General features: G+C 56.4%; 1 protein-coding gene across 1 annotated transcript in view; it reads right to left on the reverse strand.

Annotated features, from left to right (window-relative positions):
- Positions 1 to 17,779, reverse strand: part of RAPGEF1 (Rap guanine nucleotide exchange factor 1) — a 130,367-nt gene that overhangs the window by 15,908 nt on the left and 96,680 nt on the right. Inside the window, 1 exon segment of the mRNA XM_005654593.3 lies at positions 3,943 to 4,031. Coding sequence (XP_005654650.2) covers positions 3,943 to 4,031 — 89 coding nt within the window.

A 17,779-nucleotide genomic window follows, 5' to 3' on the forward strand; every position in this document is an offset into this window, starting at 1 on the left:
TAGAACCGAGCTGCAACTGTGACCTACGCTGCAGCCTACAGCGACACCAGATCCTCAACCCACTGAGCGAGGTCAGGGATTGAACCTGCATATTCATGGATACTAGTTGGGTTCTTAACCCACTGAGCCATGAGAGGAACTCCAGGGAGGTAGTTAAATTTTTTTTTTGGAGGCAGGATAAAATACTTAGGGGCCAAGTGTCACTTCTCTAACTTCTGTAACTTCCTTTCAAATACACACTGCACGTAATCAACATGCCTCTGGAAACTCACAATAAAAGGGGGAATCTTTCACGATCTTTACGTGAACCTGGAAGAGGCAGGAGGAAAGGTGGCCCAGGATGTGAAGAGAGCGTTACGGGGGATGTGCAGAAGCTTAGGAAGGTTGGGGTACTTAAGAGGCAGAGGCGGCCTGCATGCCGGAATGAAGGCTTTGGAAGGGTGGGATTATCATTAGTGATTTTTCTTATTTTTTTGTACTTTTAATACACTTTCTATGTTTTCTCTACCCCGAGCATGCATAATTCTGAGAAGAGAAAAAAGGCAAGCACGTAGAGCACATCTTGGAGATACTGTGGGCTCTGTTCCCAACCACCGCAATGAAACAACTATCACAATAAACTGAGTTACGTGAATCTTTAAAAGTTTCCCAATGCACATAGAAGGTATATTTATACTACAGTCTATTAAGTGTACAATGGCACTGTCTAAAGAACAATATACATATGCCTTCTTATATAATACTTTTTTTTTTTTTTGTCTTTTTGTCCTTTCTAGGGCCACACCCATGGTACACGGAGGTTCTCAGGCTAGGGGTCTAATCAGAGCTGTGGCCACCGGCCTATACCACAGCCATAGCAACGCAGGATCCAAGCTGCGCCTGCGACCTACACCACAGCTCACGGCAACGCCGGATCGTTAACCCACTGAGCAAGGCCAGGGATCGAACCCGCAACCTCATGGTTCCTAGTCGGATCCATTAACCACTGCGCCACGACGGGAACTCCTTAAATAATACTTTCTGGTTAAAAGTGTTCGCTACCACCTGAGCCATTGTTAAGATGCAATCTTTCTGCTGGTGGAGGGTCTGGCCTCAATGCTGGTGGCTGCTGAAGGCTGGGGTGGCCGTGGCCATTTCTGAAAACAAGACACCCATGAAGTCTGCGGCATGGACTGGCTCTTGCTTTCACAGACGATTTCTCTGTGGCCCGCAATGCTGGCTGACGGCATTTTACCCACCGTAGAGCTTCTTCCAAAACTGGAGTCAATCTTCTCAAGCCTGGTGCTGCTTTAATCGACCCAGTATGTGGAATATTCTAAATCCTTTGTCGTCGTGCCCACAATCTCCCCAGCACCTTCCCTGGAAATGGATCCCATCAAGAAACCATCCCTAAGAGGCACTTCCTTATCTGTTAAAGTCTCATCATGGGATTGCAAGCATTTAGCCAGATCTTCAGGCTCCACTTTTTTTTTTTTTTTTTGGCTTCGCTTGCAGCATGCACAAGTTCTCAGGCCAGGGATTAAATCTGGGCCATAGCAGCAACCACAGCCACAGCAGTAACAATGCTGGATCCTTGACCCACTGAGCCACACAGGAACTCCAGGCTCCACTTTTTTTTTTTTTTTTTGGTCTTTTTGTCTTTTTAGGGCCGCACCCTCGGCATATGGAGGTTCCCAGGCTAGGGGTCGAATTGGAACTGTAGCTGCCGGCCTAGGCCACAGCCACAGAAATGCCAGATCCAAGCTGTGTCTGCAACCTATAGCACAGCTCACGGCAATGCTGGATCCTTAACCCACTGAGTGAAGCCAGGGATCGAACCCGAAACTTCATGGTTCCTAGTCGGATTTCTTTCTGCTGCGCCATGACGGGAATTCCTCCAGGCTCCACTTTGAATTCAGTTCTCTTGCTATTTCTACCATCTGCAGTTACTTCCTCCACTGAAGCCTTGAACCCCTCAGAGTCATCCAGGAGGGTTGGAATCAACTTTTCTTTTTTTTTTTTTTTGGTCTTTTTAGGGCTGCACTTGTGGCATATGGAGGTTCCCAGGCTAGGGGTTGAATTGGAGCTGCAGCAGCCGGCCTACACCACAGCCACAGCAACGCCAGATCTGAGCCACGCCTGCGACCTACACCCCAGCTCATGGCAACACCAGATCCTTAACCCACTGAGCAAGGCCAGGGATCGAGCCTGGCACCTCACGGATGCTAGTCAGATTCGCTTTCGCTGAGCCACGAAGGGAACTCCGGAATCAGCTTTCCCAATCTTGTTAATGCTGACATCTGACCTCTCCCACGAATCACGAATGTTCTCAGGGACCTTTAGGATGGCGACCCCTTTCCAGGAGGTTTAACTCAGTTTGCCAGGTCCACGAGCGGGATCGCTAGTTACAGCAGCGACAGCTTTACGTCACCACTGCCATAACTGGTCATGCAATGTATTTCTCAACTGATACGACGGGTAGTTGAGATGCCTTCCTGGATGGGGGCTGCCGAAGGACACTGTGACAGCAGGCGGGAAGCCACGCGGCCCTCGCCCTGAGCCTCCCTCAGGGCTCCTGGGGGAGCATTACCTATTAGCAACTATACCCTGAAAGGAATCTTTTTTCCCTCAGCAGGAGGTCTCAACAGTGGGCTTAAAATATTCAGTAAACCATGTGGTACCCAGAGGTGCTGTGGTCCCGGCTCCGCGCTCCCATTTAGGGAGCACGGGCAGAGCAGAGGCAGCAGCATTCTGACGGGCCCTACGAGCTGGGACACAGTCCATGAGCACTGGCTTCAGCTCCGAGTCACCAGCAGCATCAGCCCCTAATGACAGAGGCGGCCTGTCCTTTGAAGCCTGGAATTCAGGCACCGACTCCTCTCCAGCTCCGAGTCCCGGTCGGCGTCTTCTTCCAGTGGAAGGCTGTTTCCGCTGCACTGAAAATCCGTGGTTTGGGGCGGCCGCCTGCATTCAGTATCTGAGCTGGAGCTTCTGGATAACTCGCTGCAGCTCCTGCATCAGCACCTGCTGCTCCCCTTGTGCGTGATGCTACGGAAAGGGCTCTTGCCTTCAACCTCATGGACCAGCCTCTGCCAGCGTCACCCTTCCCTCCCGCAGCTTCGCCACCTTCTCAGAAGCCTTCGTGGACTTGGAGGGTCAGGGCCTTGCTGTGGGTTTTGCTTTGGTTCAAGGGAGCGGTATGGCCGGTCTGATCTTCTACCCAGACCACTCAAACTTTCTCCGTATCAGCAGTAAGGCTGCTTTGCTTTCTTATCAGTCATGCAGTCCCTGGAGCAGCACTTTGAATATCCTTCAGGAACTTTTCCTTTGCGACCGTAACTTGACTCGCTGTCTGTGACACCAGAGGCCTAGCTTTAGGCCTGAGCTGGCCTTCCCCACGCCTTCCTCACTAGGCTTCCTCATTTCGAGCTGCTGATTTAAAGTGAGAGACCTGCTGCTCTTCCTTTCACTTGAACACTTAGGGGTTGCTGTGGGGTCATCAACTGGCCTGACCTCAATATTGTTGTGTCTTAAGGAACAGAGAGGCCCGAGGAGAGGGAGAGACGGGGCAGCCGTGCAGTGGAGCCGTCAGAACACCCACAGCGTTTATCGATTAGTTTGCCATCTCATACGGGCACGGTTTGTGGTGACCCAGGACAATTACAGTGGTAGCAGCAAAGATCACTGACTGTCGTAACGGGTAAATAATAGCGAAAACATTTGAAACCCTGGGAGAATTACCAAAATGTGATGCAGAAACGCGAAGTGAGCACATGCTGCTGGAAATAAGGCGCCTACCGACCGTCTTGGTTCAGGGCAGCCACGAACCTTCAGTTTGCAGAAGACCCTCTGCGCGGTGCTGTTGTACACGAAGCACCAGCAGGCCCGGTGTGCTCAGGGGTGGGTGTGCGTGCGAGAGCACACAGCCCTCAGGGCACCCAGCTCCCCGGGGCAGCTTCGTACCTGTCCCCGCCGTCTCTGCCTTCCTGCCCAGGGGCACTGCTGCCTGATGAAGCATCTCTGAGGTGTCCATCTTTCATGGCTGGCGATTCCTGAAAGAGAAGGCAGTGCTGGGTTTGTGACACAGGCCCCACGCTGGGCTGCTCTGCTTCCCAGCCTTCCTGCCTGCCAGTGGCTTCCGAGGGCCAGTTCCCATGGAGCAACCTAAGACGCAAACGAGTTAACCGGGACTGTGGTTAATGACACCGGGAGCAGAGGCCCTCTCCAGATCAGCTCCCTGCCTTTGGGGAGGGTGAACAGTGCCACGACTTATAACCCCTGCCAGCTGCCAAGCTGGACGAAGCCAGCCCAGCCACCGCCTGGAAGAAACGACTGTCACAGTTGCCCCCACTCAGCTGTGCCCAGCCGGTGCCGCGCAGCCTTTTCCCACCTGGTCCTACCACGCCTGTTCGCACAAAGCAACAGAGACTGTGGCGGGCCCTGCCCAAGACCCCCCAGTGGGAAGGCTGCGGCCTGGACTCAAACCCGGGACTGTCTGCCTCCACAGCCTGGGCCCCCGCAATCAGGCCTGGCTGGTGTGCACGAACCTTTGCTGACTTCCTAGTCACAGCAAGGCCTCGGGCCACAGCGCCCGCCTGGCTGCCTCCCAGTTATGCTTCCAAAGGATCCACGCTGCTCGAGTGCACGAGGCAACCCTCTCCCCTCCCCCAGCAGCCTTGCTTCTTCCCAGGAACCTGGGCCCACCCCTCTCAGTGACAACACGGCCCCCCTGCATCCCTGTTCTGCCACCGAGGCCATGAGAGAGCAGGGGGGCACGAGGGGCACAAAGGAGCAGCACTGAACAAGGTCACGTGTTGGGGGAGACCTCGGCAGGCCGGCCTGGGAGGGACTCTGTTGCACAAAAGCTAAACCGATGACACGGGGCACAGATCACCAGAGGGGACAGGTGAGGTGGGGTCACCAGGGGGGAGAGAGCTCAGCTCCAAGAACAGGGCTGAATCCCACTGCAGTGAAAATTCCACAACCTTCTACAGTTTGCTAATGCCTGAGGTGGGGCCTGCCTAGTGTGGGTTCCTCAGATGCTGTGGGGCCCCCATGGGGCCATCTTGATGGGGCTGACATGCTTCTAAGGGGCTGGGCCCTTTGGGGGAGCCCTGAAGGTCACAGCCTGCTCGGTGAGTTTTGAGGGTTTTGAGCGCTCAGGTTTTGCCACAGCACAGCCAGAAAAGCCGACCACTTGACCCAACTGCTGCAGGTCGACCGTCGGGACGGCCGTACCAGTGAGCGTGTTGGGGGAGGCCCGGCGGGCTCACCAGCTTCCCTGGGAGCAGGGACCGGAGGGTGGGAGGAGCATGCTGGGGAGGAGGGGCTTCGGTCTGGGAGGCTCAGGACGAAGAGTCCCCGCCTCTGGGGAGGGACGAAGAGGGACCTCGACACCAGAAGATGGGGTAGCAAGAAAGCACCCAGAGCAACCAGATCCGCAGCCAGGGCCGGTGACAGGCCGCCCCCGGGATTTCCAGACGGCCCCTCGGCCAGGCTGGAGGAGCCCCCCACTGCTGAAGCACAAGCCAAGGCCGGCGCCACCGCGGCTGCTGGTGACCAGGAGGCTCCGCCAGCAGAAGCAGGCTGACCCACCAGGCCGCATGCGCGAAGCAGCCGAGGTCACTTACTCCTCGAGGGCCGGCCAGCGCCCCGCCGCTCCGGCCAGAGCCACACAGACCGACGTAGTCACCCTCGCCAGCCTCCTCACTGGCGCGTTCGCTCTGGGGAGACAGGACGAGAGGAAACGCACATGTGACAGGCCCCCGGCTGCCCTGACTGGACGCTCCTTCCACAGGGAGAGAAGACTCGACGGCGGGGCCCTCTGTGCTCCTGGGCCGCAGAACAAACCTGCTCCTGCCACCTCCTGCCTCTGTTGGGGGACCCGAGTTTCCTGCCGGAGCTTCTCCAAAGATGTCAAGGACCCCTCGAACTGTCCCCGGGGAGCATACTCCTCCCCGCTCTGCCGCGGTGGGGACTGCAGGGTCCCCAGGGGCTGGGGCGACCGCGGAGGGCAAGAGGCAGCGCAGGGGGATGGCTGGTCGTGCTGGAGCATGGGCCCCACGGCCCCGCTGGCTCTGCCCGTCTACTGGTCCAGGGCCACTCCCCTGTGCCCACGTGGAGCACTGCAGCCCACGTCGCAGCACAGGAAAGAGGCCCTCCACCGGCAGCACCCCGGGCAACCAGATACGCAACTGCCTTCGAGCTCTGCCAGAGGCCTCGGCGTCCCTTCCTACGAACAACCAAACGGAAAACCAGTGGCACTTTCTATCTCAGGCTTCTGACGACCGACTGTCTCGAAGCGGTCCCTGACCCATTTGTGGAAAGTCAGAGCCCTCGTTTGACGGGAGCTCTGCCGAGGAGGTTCGGTTTCTGTTCTGGAAACCACTCGTGACCTTCCACACCCCTCAATCCAGCCACGCTGCTCCCGGGCACACGCCAGCAACCGACCCGACAGCCAGCGCGGGGAGAGGCCTTCTCAAAACGTGCAGCCGCGGGAGGCGTGCGTGCGGACGGAGTTCTCACCGAAGGCGTCTGGGGCGAGTCAGTGAAAGAGGTTTCGGAAGGAAGGCAGACAGTGTTCCCATGAAAGCTGCTCTCCTGAGAAGATGAAAGAGGCCCGTCCAGGGTGCTGGGAGGCGGACTGGCCACGGCTGGCACCGCTAAGTCAGAGCTCTGAGACTGGTGGACAGGTGGGAAATGCGGAGAGGAAGAGGAGCTAGACGGGAGGAGAGGGCGGACGGAAGCTTGGCTGTGAGGCACGAAGTCCTGCGAGTAGGACCTAAACACAGACTTATACTAAGCAAAGCGGAACACAGACACGCACACGAGAGGACGGGAAGAAGAAAACAGACAAAAGAAAAAGAGATTAGATTAAGTCAGCTGCCCCGAGACAGGCTGTGCACAGTCATTCCGATGAGGGCCCGGCCCCCCCACCTCAGGGCGTCCTCAGTGTCTAATCGGCAGGACGCGGGGCCCCCAAAGGAGAGCAGGCCCCCCCGTACGGAGTCCCGTCCTCCGCTCTGTCAGGAAACGAAGCCTGCACAATCCCGTCTGTGCCGTCTGTCCTTTCAGGGACCGTGCGGCTAAAGTCAGGGTGTGCCGTCACACAACCGGTCACACTTACTCGTTCTGAGTTTTTGGAACGAGTCTCTTTGGTTCTATCTCTTGACAGCCACATACTGTGGCCTTTAAAATACGCAATCACTTCAAATCCTTCTGGAAGGGAAGGGCAGAAGCCTTAAAAAGGGTTCAAAGGACTGGGCTAGCAAAACCCTACAAACCAGAGTTCACTGCCCTTTCTCCATGTCTGTCTGTCCATCCTTCCTTCCTCTTTCTTTTTTTTTTTTTTTTGCTATTTCTTGGGCCGCTCCCACGGCATATGGAGATTCCCAGGCTAGGGGTCCAATCGGAGCTGCAGCCACCGGCCTACGCCAGAGCCACAGCAACTCGGGATCCGAGCCGTGTCTGCAACCTACACCACAGCTCACGGCAACGCCGGATCATTAACCCGCTGAGCAAGGGCAGGGACCAAACCCGCAACCTCATGGTTCCTAGTCGGATTCGTTAACCACTGCGCCATGACGGGAACTCCCCTTCCTTTCTTTTAAACAAATAAAGTGCAATGTCCCTAACACTGCCTTGAACCTCAGGAGACAAGTCTGAGGTGGGGCTGGCAGTGACAGTGGACACCCACGGCTTCCTGGAACCAGTGAGCACGCTCCAGGCCTGGGCTCCGCTGCGACATGAGGGACAGAGGGGTTGTGGAGGACCCGACAGTGTCCTCGTGTCCTGCAAAGGGCCTGCCAGCACCTGGGAAACGGCGAGCAGTGTGGAAGGGGCTGCGTCTGAAGTCCCTGCCAGGCTCACCTCCCACCTCTCTGACTCAGAACGTGACAAAAGCCCACCCAGCACAAACATGCCCAGCACTCACGCATGCGTCCTCTGCTCTTTGCACAGAACTTCTGAATCCCACGGACAAGGACAAGCGGAAAGAAGAAATGCAGTTTTAAAGTAGCAGGAGGTCAAAGCCACCCCTGGACGCAGAGCTGCTGGGATTCAAGGGACAGGCAAGCCCTCCCTCTGTCCCCGCTGCTGCCAGCCCCGAGGCCATCGCAACCAACGAGCCCCGCCCACAGCGGGTTTCTATCCGACCCAGAAACCTGCCTAGGTAGCTACTCGTTTTCACACATTGTATTTCCCCATGTAATTCACAAACTCAAGGCCAAGGCTGGTACCCAGGCAGACGAGCCTGTGGAAGTGCCGCACTGACACGGAAGGCTCAGAGGCTCGCTGGACCCGGTTCGCACGCCAGCTTGCTGAGAAGCCGGGGGCAGAGGAGCCATAGTGTCCTCCCCACAGGTGCCATGTGCCAACTGAGCCCTCAGAGCCACCAACCGGGCTGGGCACTCACTCTGGGCTGTGCCAGGGAGGTAGAGTTTGGTGAAGCGCTTGGCCTTTGCAGTTCCCGGTTTCACCTCCGGAGGATGCTCCCTCACTGGCTGGGAAGGTCCACAGAGAAGAAACGCCTCGGCCGAGGGAGGGGACGGCCTGGTCCCGAGAGGCCACTCTGAGGGACCCCTCCACGCCACCCTGTTGGGACAGTGGCTGCGGTCCCCCATGAAAGCCCAGTTGTCGGACCTGTCAGATGCTCACCCCCGGCAGGAAGGTGCTGCCACAGGACCTGCTGAGAGACACTCCCCTCTGGTCAGGAATCTGCCTAGTTTAAGATTCACGCTCGGTGCTGCTGTGGTTGGAGTGTTTGTGTCTCCCTGCCCCAACTCGTGCCGAAATCCTAACCGCCAGGGATGACAGTGTTTGGAGGGGCCTTGGGAAGTCTTTAAAAGCTCTCCCCAGTGGGGTCTGGGCCCCAGAAGGGTGCCTCGCCCTCCTGCCGCATGAAGATCACTGAGTGTCTATGACCAAGAAGAAGGCCCTCACCCAACCGAGCTGGCACCCTGGTCTTGACTTCCCACCCCCAGAGCTGTGAGCAATGAACTTGTTACAAGCAGTCCAGTCGATGGTATTGTTTCAGCTGCGTGAGCGAACTAAGACAAGTGCCAACTCTGAGGGCTTGACGAGTCCTCACTGACCCCCCTCCTGCCCCCCTGAGCACTTAAGCAGGCCCTGCAGGAACCAAGCATGTGACTCTCTCTCTCATACACACACACACACACACACACTCATGCATGCAAGCATGTACGCACAATGGATCACACCTGATACTAGCTCGTGGGGCGGCAGACTCCACACTGCAGCTGCCTTTCCCGGGAGATGGGACAACAGCTGAGAGGGCACGCTCTCAAGGAACACAGACCTGGGCTCGGGTCCTGGGCTCTCTCCCTGTGTAACCGTGGGCAGGTGATGTTAAGTTCTTGAGCCCCAGTCTTTTCCTCTTTAAAATGGGGATGAATGGGAGAAAATAGTATCAAATGATGCAACCGACAAGGGCTTAATCTCCAAAATATACAAACAACTCATACAATTTAACAGCAAAAAAACAAACAACCCAACTGAAAAATAGGCAATGGGTTCCCGTCGTGGCTCAGCAGAAATGAATCAGACTAGCATCCGTGAGGACGCAGGTTTGATCCCTGGCCTTGCTCAGTGGTTTAAGGATCCAGCGTTGCTGTGAGCTGTGGTGTAGGTTGCAGACGTGGCTCAGCTCAGATCCCGCGTTGCTATGGCTGTGGTGTAGGCTGGTGGCTACAGCTCTGATTCAAACCCGAGATGGAAACTTCCATCTGCCTCAGATGTGACCCTAAAAAGACAAAAAAAAAAAAAAGAAAGAAAAAAAAGAAAAATGGGCAGAAGACCCAAATAGACATTTCTCCAAAGAAAGCACTTGAAAAAACGCTACATCACTGATTATTAGAGAAATGCAAATCAAAACTACGAGATACCACCTCACACCTGTCAGAATGGCCATCATTAATAAATCCACAAAGAACAAATGTGGAGAGGGTGTGGAGGAGAGGGAACCCTCCTGCACTGTTGGTGGGAATGTAAATTGGTACAACCGCTATGGAGAACAGTATGGAGGAACCTCAGAAAGCTAAATATAGAACTGCTGTATGATCCAGCAATCCCACTCCTGGGCATTTATCTGGACAAAACTTCCATTAAAAAGATACATGCACCCACATGTTCATTGCAGCTCTATTCACGATAGCCGAGACATGGAAATAACCCAAATGCCCACTGACAGATGAACAGATTAAGAAGATATGGTACATATACACAATGGAATACTACTCAGCCATAAAAAACCAAAATAATGCCATTGCAGCAACATGGATTGAACTAGAGACTCATACTGAGTGAAGTAAGTCAGAAAGAGAAAGACAGATACCATAAGATATCACTTGTGTCTGGAATCTAATATATGGCACAAACGAATCAGTCTACAGAAAAGAAAAAAGCTCGTGGACTTGGAGAAACAGACTTACGGTGGCCGAGGGGGGCATGGGGAGGGAGTGGGGCGGACTGGGAGTCTGGGGTTAGAAGATGCAGATGATAGCATTTGGAGGGGTAAGTAAGCAATGAGATCCTGCTGCACAGCACAGGGGACACTTGTGATGGAGCATGATGGAGGATAATGTGAGGAAAAATGTCTATTATATGTCAAATTTCACTTGACAGCAGAAATGGACAGAACACTGTAAGTCAACTACAATTAAAAACAAAAAAAACCCTGATCACTTAAAACGGGGATGGATTTCTCACAAGGTCTTTGGGTGGATTCACTGAGACGTCCTGGCGAGTGACAAGCAGTGACTGTCAGCTACTCTCTTTTGTCCTCCGAACTACCCCCAGGAACTCCTCTGAAAACAGAGCTGGGGCATTTAATTAATTCGATACATATGTACTGAATGAGGAAGCACTGAGGAATGGCTTCTAAGGCTGTTATTAACCGGAGCACCTAGGAAACCTCCTGACTCAGTGGCGCCTCCGTTTCGGGTGTGGAGGCTCATGGACCAGCTCGTCTTGCTGTCCAGGCGCAGGCCTGCCCGGTGCAGGGGTGGGAGAGGGGGCTCAGGGACGCTGCCAAAGGCCTGGGCTGCAGAGGAGCGGGCAGCCCCCAAGGAGAGGGAAGGAGCGCCGGCGTCTCTTGGACAAAGTGTCCTGGCTGCCCCGCCGCCCTCCTCGGCAACAGCAGGCCTGTAAAGCGCTGTGGCATTCAAGCTATGCAGTCTTGCTGGGACAAGAGCCAGGCTGGAAAGACACCTTCCGGAGGCAGGAGCGGCCCTCTAATCGCCGCAAAGCGACTCCTCACGGCTCTGCAGAGGGGCGGGTTGCAGCGTGGCTCCCGCCGTGCCAGGGTCAACAAGTCCAGGGCATTATTTCCAGGCTTTTAAGGTCATATTTATTCATACGGGCAGGGAGAGAAGCGGGGCTGGCCACCGAACAGAAACACCACTTCACCGAAGCCTGGAGTTTATTTTAGGACTGGCTGGTGCCCGGCTTTGCTTCTGACAGAGAGCTGTTGCACTCTGCAGCAGGAATTTTTATTTATAGCCAGAGTAAGACTGTTTGGGCTGAGGACTTTATAACAGGAGGGGCTGCCTGTCGGGAGAGTGGAGCGCTGGAGCGAGTTCCTGGGGAGGAGAGCAGTGAGAAGAGGGGGTACCTGCCCCCAGTGTCAGCCCTGATCACACTGCTATCAAAGTGCCAGCAAGAACCACCTCATAACGGTGATGCTGATGGTGACAGCTACGCTACTGAGTGCTTCCTGCTGGTCAGGTGAGGCGCTGACTCAGCTTGTCTGCAGCAAGTGCTGTGGCCATCCCGTCCCCAAGGCGAAGGGGCAGGGAAGGTGAGCCATGTACCCAGCAACACTTGGCTCGGCTCCTGAGAGACAGTGCCGGGAGGACCAGCTCACACTCACTGAGTGTTCTGGGCCGTGCCGGGCCCTGAGCAGGCCATCTCGCAGCCCTGCAGCATCCGGCCGGCCACCTCCACTCAAAATGGCCTCAGCGGAGGGTTCTGATGGCCCGCCTGCAACAGGCGGTCGGCCACGGCTTGACACACAAGCCAGAGATGCAGAGAAAAGACCCGCCCTCCTGTGAGACACAGGAACCGGCAGCCTGTTCTTTTGAAAACACGCACTTGAAAGAACCACTTTCCGGGTGCAAAGGACGAGAAGGCACGTGCCTCGCGGCCGTTCACATGCTAAACGCAAAGCCGCCCTCAAAGCCGGGGCACCGCTTTCCTTCCTTTCCCCGGTATCCCGGGCGGAAAAGTGACCAGGGATGGGCCCTGTTCTGTGCTGGCGGGAAAGCACCAGAGTCAGATTCCTCAATCTGAGGACCGTCACCGGGTTCCTCTGCTTAGCGGAAGGCGGGGGTGCCAGAGGCGGCAGCCGGCGAGCCAGCAGCTGAGGGCTGCGGCCACGGCCAGAGCACCGTGACTGGAACGCAACTCCACAGTGACCTGGGCTCCAAGCTCGAAGAAATTTCGGTTCTGCCGATTGTGCGGAAACGCTCGTTTGGGTCAATGGACTTCGTGTGGCGGGAAGTGTGCGGGCAGTAGAGAAGGTGCCAGAGCTCAGCGCTGCTGGAAACTCCCGGCTCAGCAAGGCTCAGGACTTCCATGTGTTTGGATGCTACTTAGCAAAACAGAGAAGCGACTGGACAGCTGGTTTGGGGGCATGCATTTTCGTCCACCATCTGTGAGAAAGCGCCCTCCAGGGAAGTGCTGTTTCAGGCAGTGTGGCCCTTCTTCCCCTCTGCAGGGCCAGCACTGGTCCTGGGCACACAGGACGCCTCCTCCAACCAAGGCCCGCAAGTGTCGACACAACACGGGGCTTCAGTTATTTCTCTTGGAAGGAAGTACACTTTCAGCCACTGCAAAAAACACACACCTGCCACGATTTCTTGGGAAGGAACCTCCTGGAAAGAACCACATCTGATTTGGTTCTCAGAGAGATGGGACGCGGTCACTCCTGGGTCACCAGGACGAACCCATGACAACCTTCCTTGTCACTCCACGTGGCAAACGGGACTGAAGACCGCTGTCTCCTCTCTGCTTCCTGGTCCCAAGTAAGCCATCCTGTGGGCCTGTCTTAGGCCCACAGGCAACTTCCTTCTTGGACGTGCTTGTCTTCATTCACGACAACTACGTTTCAGATCGTGTCAAAAGATGAGCTTCCAAAGCCAAGTGGCAGATTCTGAGGCCGCTGCTGCAACCCATTTCAAACTCAGACTAGTAATTTTCCAACAGAGGATGCACAAGAACAGAAATGTTTTGCTCAGGAGAACTGCAGGACAGGTGAAAGCAGAAACTGACTCTCTCTCTTCTCATTACATAGTTCTGCGAGCCGAATCACAAGTTCTTCCTTAAAAACACTCTATTTTTGGTCAATGCTTTTGTGGCTAATTATACCTGTGTAAGAATCTCCAATACACTTTGAGATGCTCTGTGTATTCATTAAATATTAACCTTAATCACAACAACTCTTCACAGGGAAGACTGAGTACTGATTCCAAGATGATTTGAATTCAGTTCTAGAAATCTGACTCAACCATGTTTACTCTCCGGATTGACCAGCACAACAGAGGCTCTAATTACACGTATTCTTAGCACTTATTTACAGCCTGTAGCTAGACTCCGTAGCGCCTCAGAACACAGAGGACAAAAGCCACCCTCTCAATGTCCAGCCCAGGCACGGCTTTCCTGTCCACCAGCCCACGCAGGGCTCCACGTTCCCAGTCATTAACCAATTCACAAATGTCGCCCGAAGGCTGTAGTTTTCATGTTGAGGACCTGGCCTCTAACCTTAGCTCTACCTTAAAACGCTGAGCAAACGGCTCAGCTTCTCTATTCTGGTTTCTCCGCGCCTGGAATGGGAGTCAGCATTCGTCACAGGGCAGGAAGAAGTCGACAAGCAGCTTGAAGACATGAAAGTAAAGGCAACTGTCAGTGTGCGGACAGCACCCTTACGGCTCACATCACACGGGACCTTCACAAGGACCAGGGGGCCTTCTGGTGCCTGGCGTTTGGGCCATCATGGACTGAGCCAGACGCACATCTGCAGGAAGGGCCAAAGTGAAGTCCCTGAGTCTGAAGCTGGCCTCAGAGCACCAGCCATCCCGCAGCTGAGAGCATCAACGACAAGGACACTGTCGCTCCGAAGCCTTTAGACGGGAGGGGAACAAACGGCCAAGCCAGAATGGGCAAGGGTCCTTGCTTGGTCCTGCTACTGGATGGGCCAGCCCTGCCTCCCTGCAGGGCCCGTGCTGGCGGCCAGGCAGGGCAAGGCAGGCTGACCCCTGACACAGGTGGGAACCCCAAGGGCAGGGGCTTGACACAAACGCAAAGGCCCGCTTCCACTCTCTGGCCCGAAGGCAGCAGAAACCCAGAGGGGGTGCTGGTCTGTCTGTACCCCCCACCCCCACCAAAGTTGTGTCTGGGCTCAGAGTGGCAGTGAATTTGGACATCACACTTGAGGGACATGCTGGCCACACAAGCGCCCTGAGTCAGTGAGAAGGGCGGGAAAGCACAGGGCGAACCTACCAAGGAGCAAATCCTATTTCAAGGGCCCAGCGGACAGCAGCTGCCTGCGACGTCTGGGGTCACAGAGCCAGCAGCCTGCCTGGCTCAGCAGGCAAGGAACATGAGGACGAAGCGGGCTCTCGGCACAGCCCGGCATCAGCACAGCTGCCTCTTGGGAATGGAGAGAGGCCATCAGGCCACGAGCCAGCATCCGGCTGCTGGATGAAATGCTGGGAAGCGGGGAAGGGGAGAGAGCGGACGCCTCGCGGCTCGCTGCCTCTGGTGAATCTAGATCCTCCGGGTCAGCACCTGCTACTTGCCGACTGGTTCCGCCCTGACCCGCGCAGAGAAAGCCCAGTCCTTCCCTCAGAACAAAAGCGCCTGAACGTGAAGGAGGGAGGGAGGGAGGGGTGGAGGGAGGAAAGCCGCCCAGTGCGGTGATAGCGGGGTGACCCCTTGTCACGCCATGCTGGCTGCAGCCTGCTCTCTGCACGCTCCCCCCCTTTCGGCCTCAATTCCGTGTCCCAGTGGACAGAGGAGGACGCGGGGGCGGGGGGGCAAGCTCAGGTCCACGCAGCAAGTAAGGGGAAAAGCTGGTGGGGTGGGAACTGGAGGAAGTGGGAAAGGGTCGGGCAGGGGAGAGAACGAGGGCGGCGAGGCACCGGAGAGGGCAGGGCCCGGGGCAGGAGGGTGCGAGCGGCCAGGTCCCATAACACGAGGAAAACTTTGGACCCGGCTCTGCAGTGACAAACTGACACCTGGGTCTGCCCGCAATGCTCTGGGGGAAGGAGGGCACTGCCTGTGGCCGCAGCAAGGCCGGGAGGGAAGCCACGGGTGTCACGCTGGGGGTGTGATGGCGGTGGGGACGGGCGTGTGCCAGTGGTGGCGGTGGGGAGAGACAAGATGACAGCTCTTGCCCGGGCAACTCTGTGGAGGGTGGAAGCATCCACAGACGCCACCAGGATGCGGGCAGATGCAATGAACACCGGCAGTCAAGCATCTGGGGCTCTATCCCTAACCCCATGGAGCCGAGTCTGGTGAGAGGCCTGCCCTTGCATGGTGGAGCCCCAAGAATGGCGCAGAGCCGGAGACCATCAGGGCGTCTGAAACGCCCCTGGGACACCCCCTTGCCCAGAGGCCCATGCTCAGGAGGCAGCAGCTGGTTTCAGTTAAGGGGCAGGATGTGTGGGAGGCCTGGCTGTGGTCACGACCCTTCAGCCGGCTCCCCCGTGACCTTGGTCCTTGAGCGCGTCTACCTGAGACAACCTCCCAGAACGTACGCCAGGCTCCCTAGTCTCCACCTTCTGGCAGGTCCCCTGGTGGAGAACAACCACGTCTGGATTTCCCGGAAATCCTACTTGTCCTTCAAACCACAACTCGAGCGACCCTCCGCCACGAAGCTCTGTGGGACGCCGTTAGGGCTCCGCCGTCCACGGGGCTCCGAGAGACCTGCTGTGCGGCTCCCGCCACCACGCACACCCTGCCTGAGGGGAGCCTCCTCTGTGCTCGACCTACTCTGCCCACTCAGTTGCAAGGCCTGCTCAAGGACAATGAGGCCGTCGTGCTCGCTCTAGATCCTTCTGGCCGCCTGGCCTGCAGCTGGAGAGGCTCTGCACTTGCTGAATGACACCCATCCTGGAACTTGTGGGAAGAGCAGACAAGTCACTCGTGTGGCAGTCACCTCAATTTGAAGGGACCGGCGCAGGCCTGCTGCTCTAAAACGGCTCTGACAAGCGGTTTTCAGGGCTTAGAACCTTGCAGAAGATTCTAACACGGCAATCTTCCTGTCACGGGGCAGAAGTCGCAGGTCACTGGGCCAAGAACCGTGGGAGGTATCCTCAGATGGGCACCTGCTGTCTTCCTAAGAGGCACGCTGGGAGGCCTGGGCTGGACTGATGACGCAGGCCCAGGATGGAAGGAAGGAGCAATTCCGGAATAGAAGGCGGCTCTGAGAGCAGGTCAGGCCCACCATCCGGGGCTCGTCCTAGAGCAGAGCCCATGTGAGGGACAGGCTGGCACGGCACTGACTCGCTTCTCCCGGGGCTCAGCATTTCAGATGCCACATGCCCCACCCGTCAGGCCATCGCCGACAGCGTTCCTTTATGGGCAGTAAGCACCTTTACCGGCTGGCTTCCCCTGGGCCCCTTCAGGAGCCGGCACCGAGAGGCAGCGTTTCCCAGGCAAGATGCCCAAGGCTCCCCTGCGAGCCAGGGACGAGAATGACGACGTACTTGTGCCCGAACTTAATTACCATGCCCAGGAATGTTCTTCAGTTCTGTAGCCAACGGCCCGTTCACGGACAGTTCGCAAGCCTAAGCCACTCAAAGGGGGTATTGGAGATACTCTTAGGATAACTCACGCTTACTTTCTGTTCACAGAGGAGAAAAACCCAGTCAAGAGCTAGGACTGTCTAAAGGCCCAGTTTTGCAAGAGTTGTGAAAGAAGCTTGGCCAGGGGTGCCTGCTGAGGACACAGAGGGCGTCTGTAGACTGCGCAGGGCTGGGGGCGGCGAGGAGGGGTGTAGCCTTTCTGCAGCGCGAACCCCTGGTGAGGACTCAAGAAAGCGAGGCCCTAGCACTGGAGGCAAGACTGTACCCCAAGGTCCTCACAACAGGCAGGGTGGCCCCCAAGTATGGAAACCAAACAAAACCACACTGGGAAGCCAAGCTTGGAGAGGTCTCAGTCTCCCCATTTAGAAGGGAGCACAAAGTCCAAGCAGGTTGAGCCGCTTGCTCAAGCTCTCACGTACAGCACCCAGACAGGATCCAGAAGGCCAAGAGCAAGAGCGGGAATAACAGACTTTCTAAGCTTACCATGTGCCTGGCGGCTTCCTATGATTTGACCTAATCCTCTCATTCACAAAGTGAAAGGCAGGAAAAACATAACCCAAGGACAGAAGCTGGCTGAGGCCTGGGGGGCGGGAGGTAAGGACAAACCGACTCTCAGTGGCGCCCCGATGTGGCTCCACTCCAAAGTTCCGTCCCCCGACACCCAGTGTTGCATCGGACCAGAGTAAACAGAAAACGGTGGCTGTTGAGGTTCTTGGCAGGTACAGATCCCAGGCCTGCGCCACCTACGTTTCAGGGGGAACAGCTGCCCACGGCCCTCCCCGTCTCCACGCCCCTCTGCAGTGACGCACCAGCAACCCCCATCAAGCCGAGGTGGAGTCTACTCTACTGTCCCCAACCTGGAGGGGCGTGGTGGAAGTGACACTGTGCCAGTCCTGAGCCCAGGCCTTAAGACGCCTCGCAAGTGTCCACTGTTTTCTTGGAAACCTGCCAACTGCGGGGTGAACAAGCTCAGGCTG

This window comes from Sus scrofa, chromosome 1 (genome assembly GCF_000003025.6).
Source record: "Sus scrofa isolate TJ Tabasco breed Duroc chromosome 1, Sscrofa11.1, whole genome shotgun sequence".
Classification (NCBI taxonomy): Eukaryota; Metazoa; Chordata; class Mammalia; order Artiodactyla; family Suidae; genus Sus; species Sus scrofa.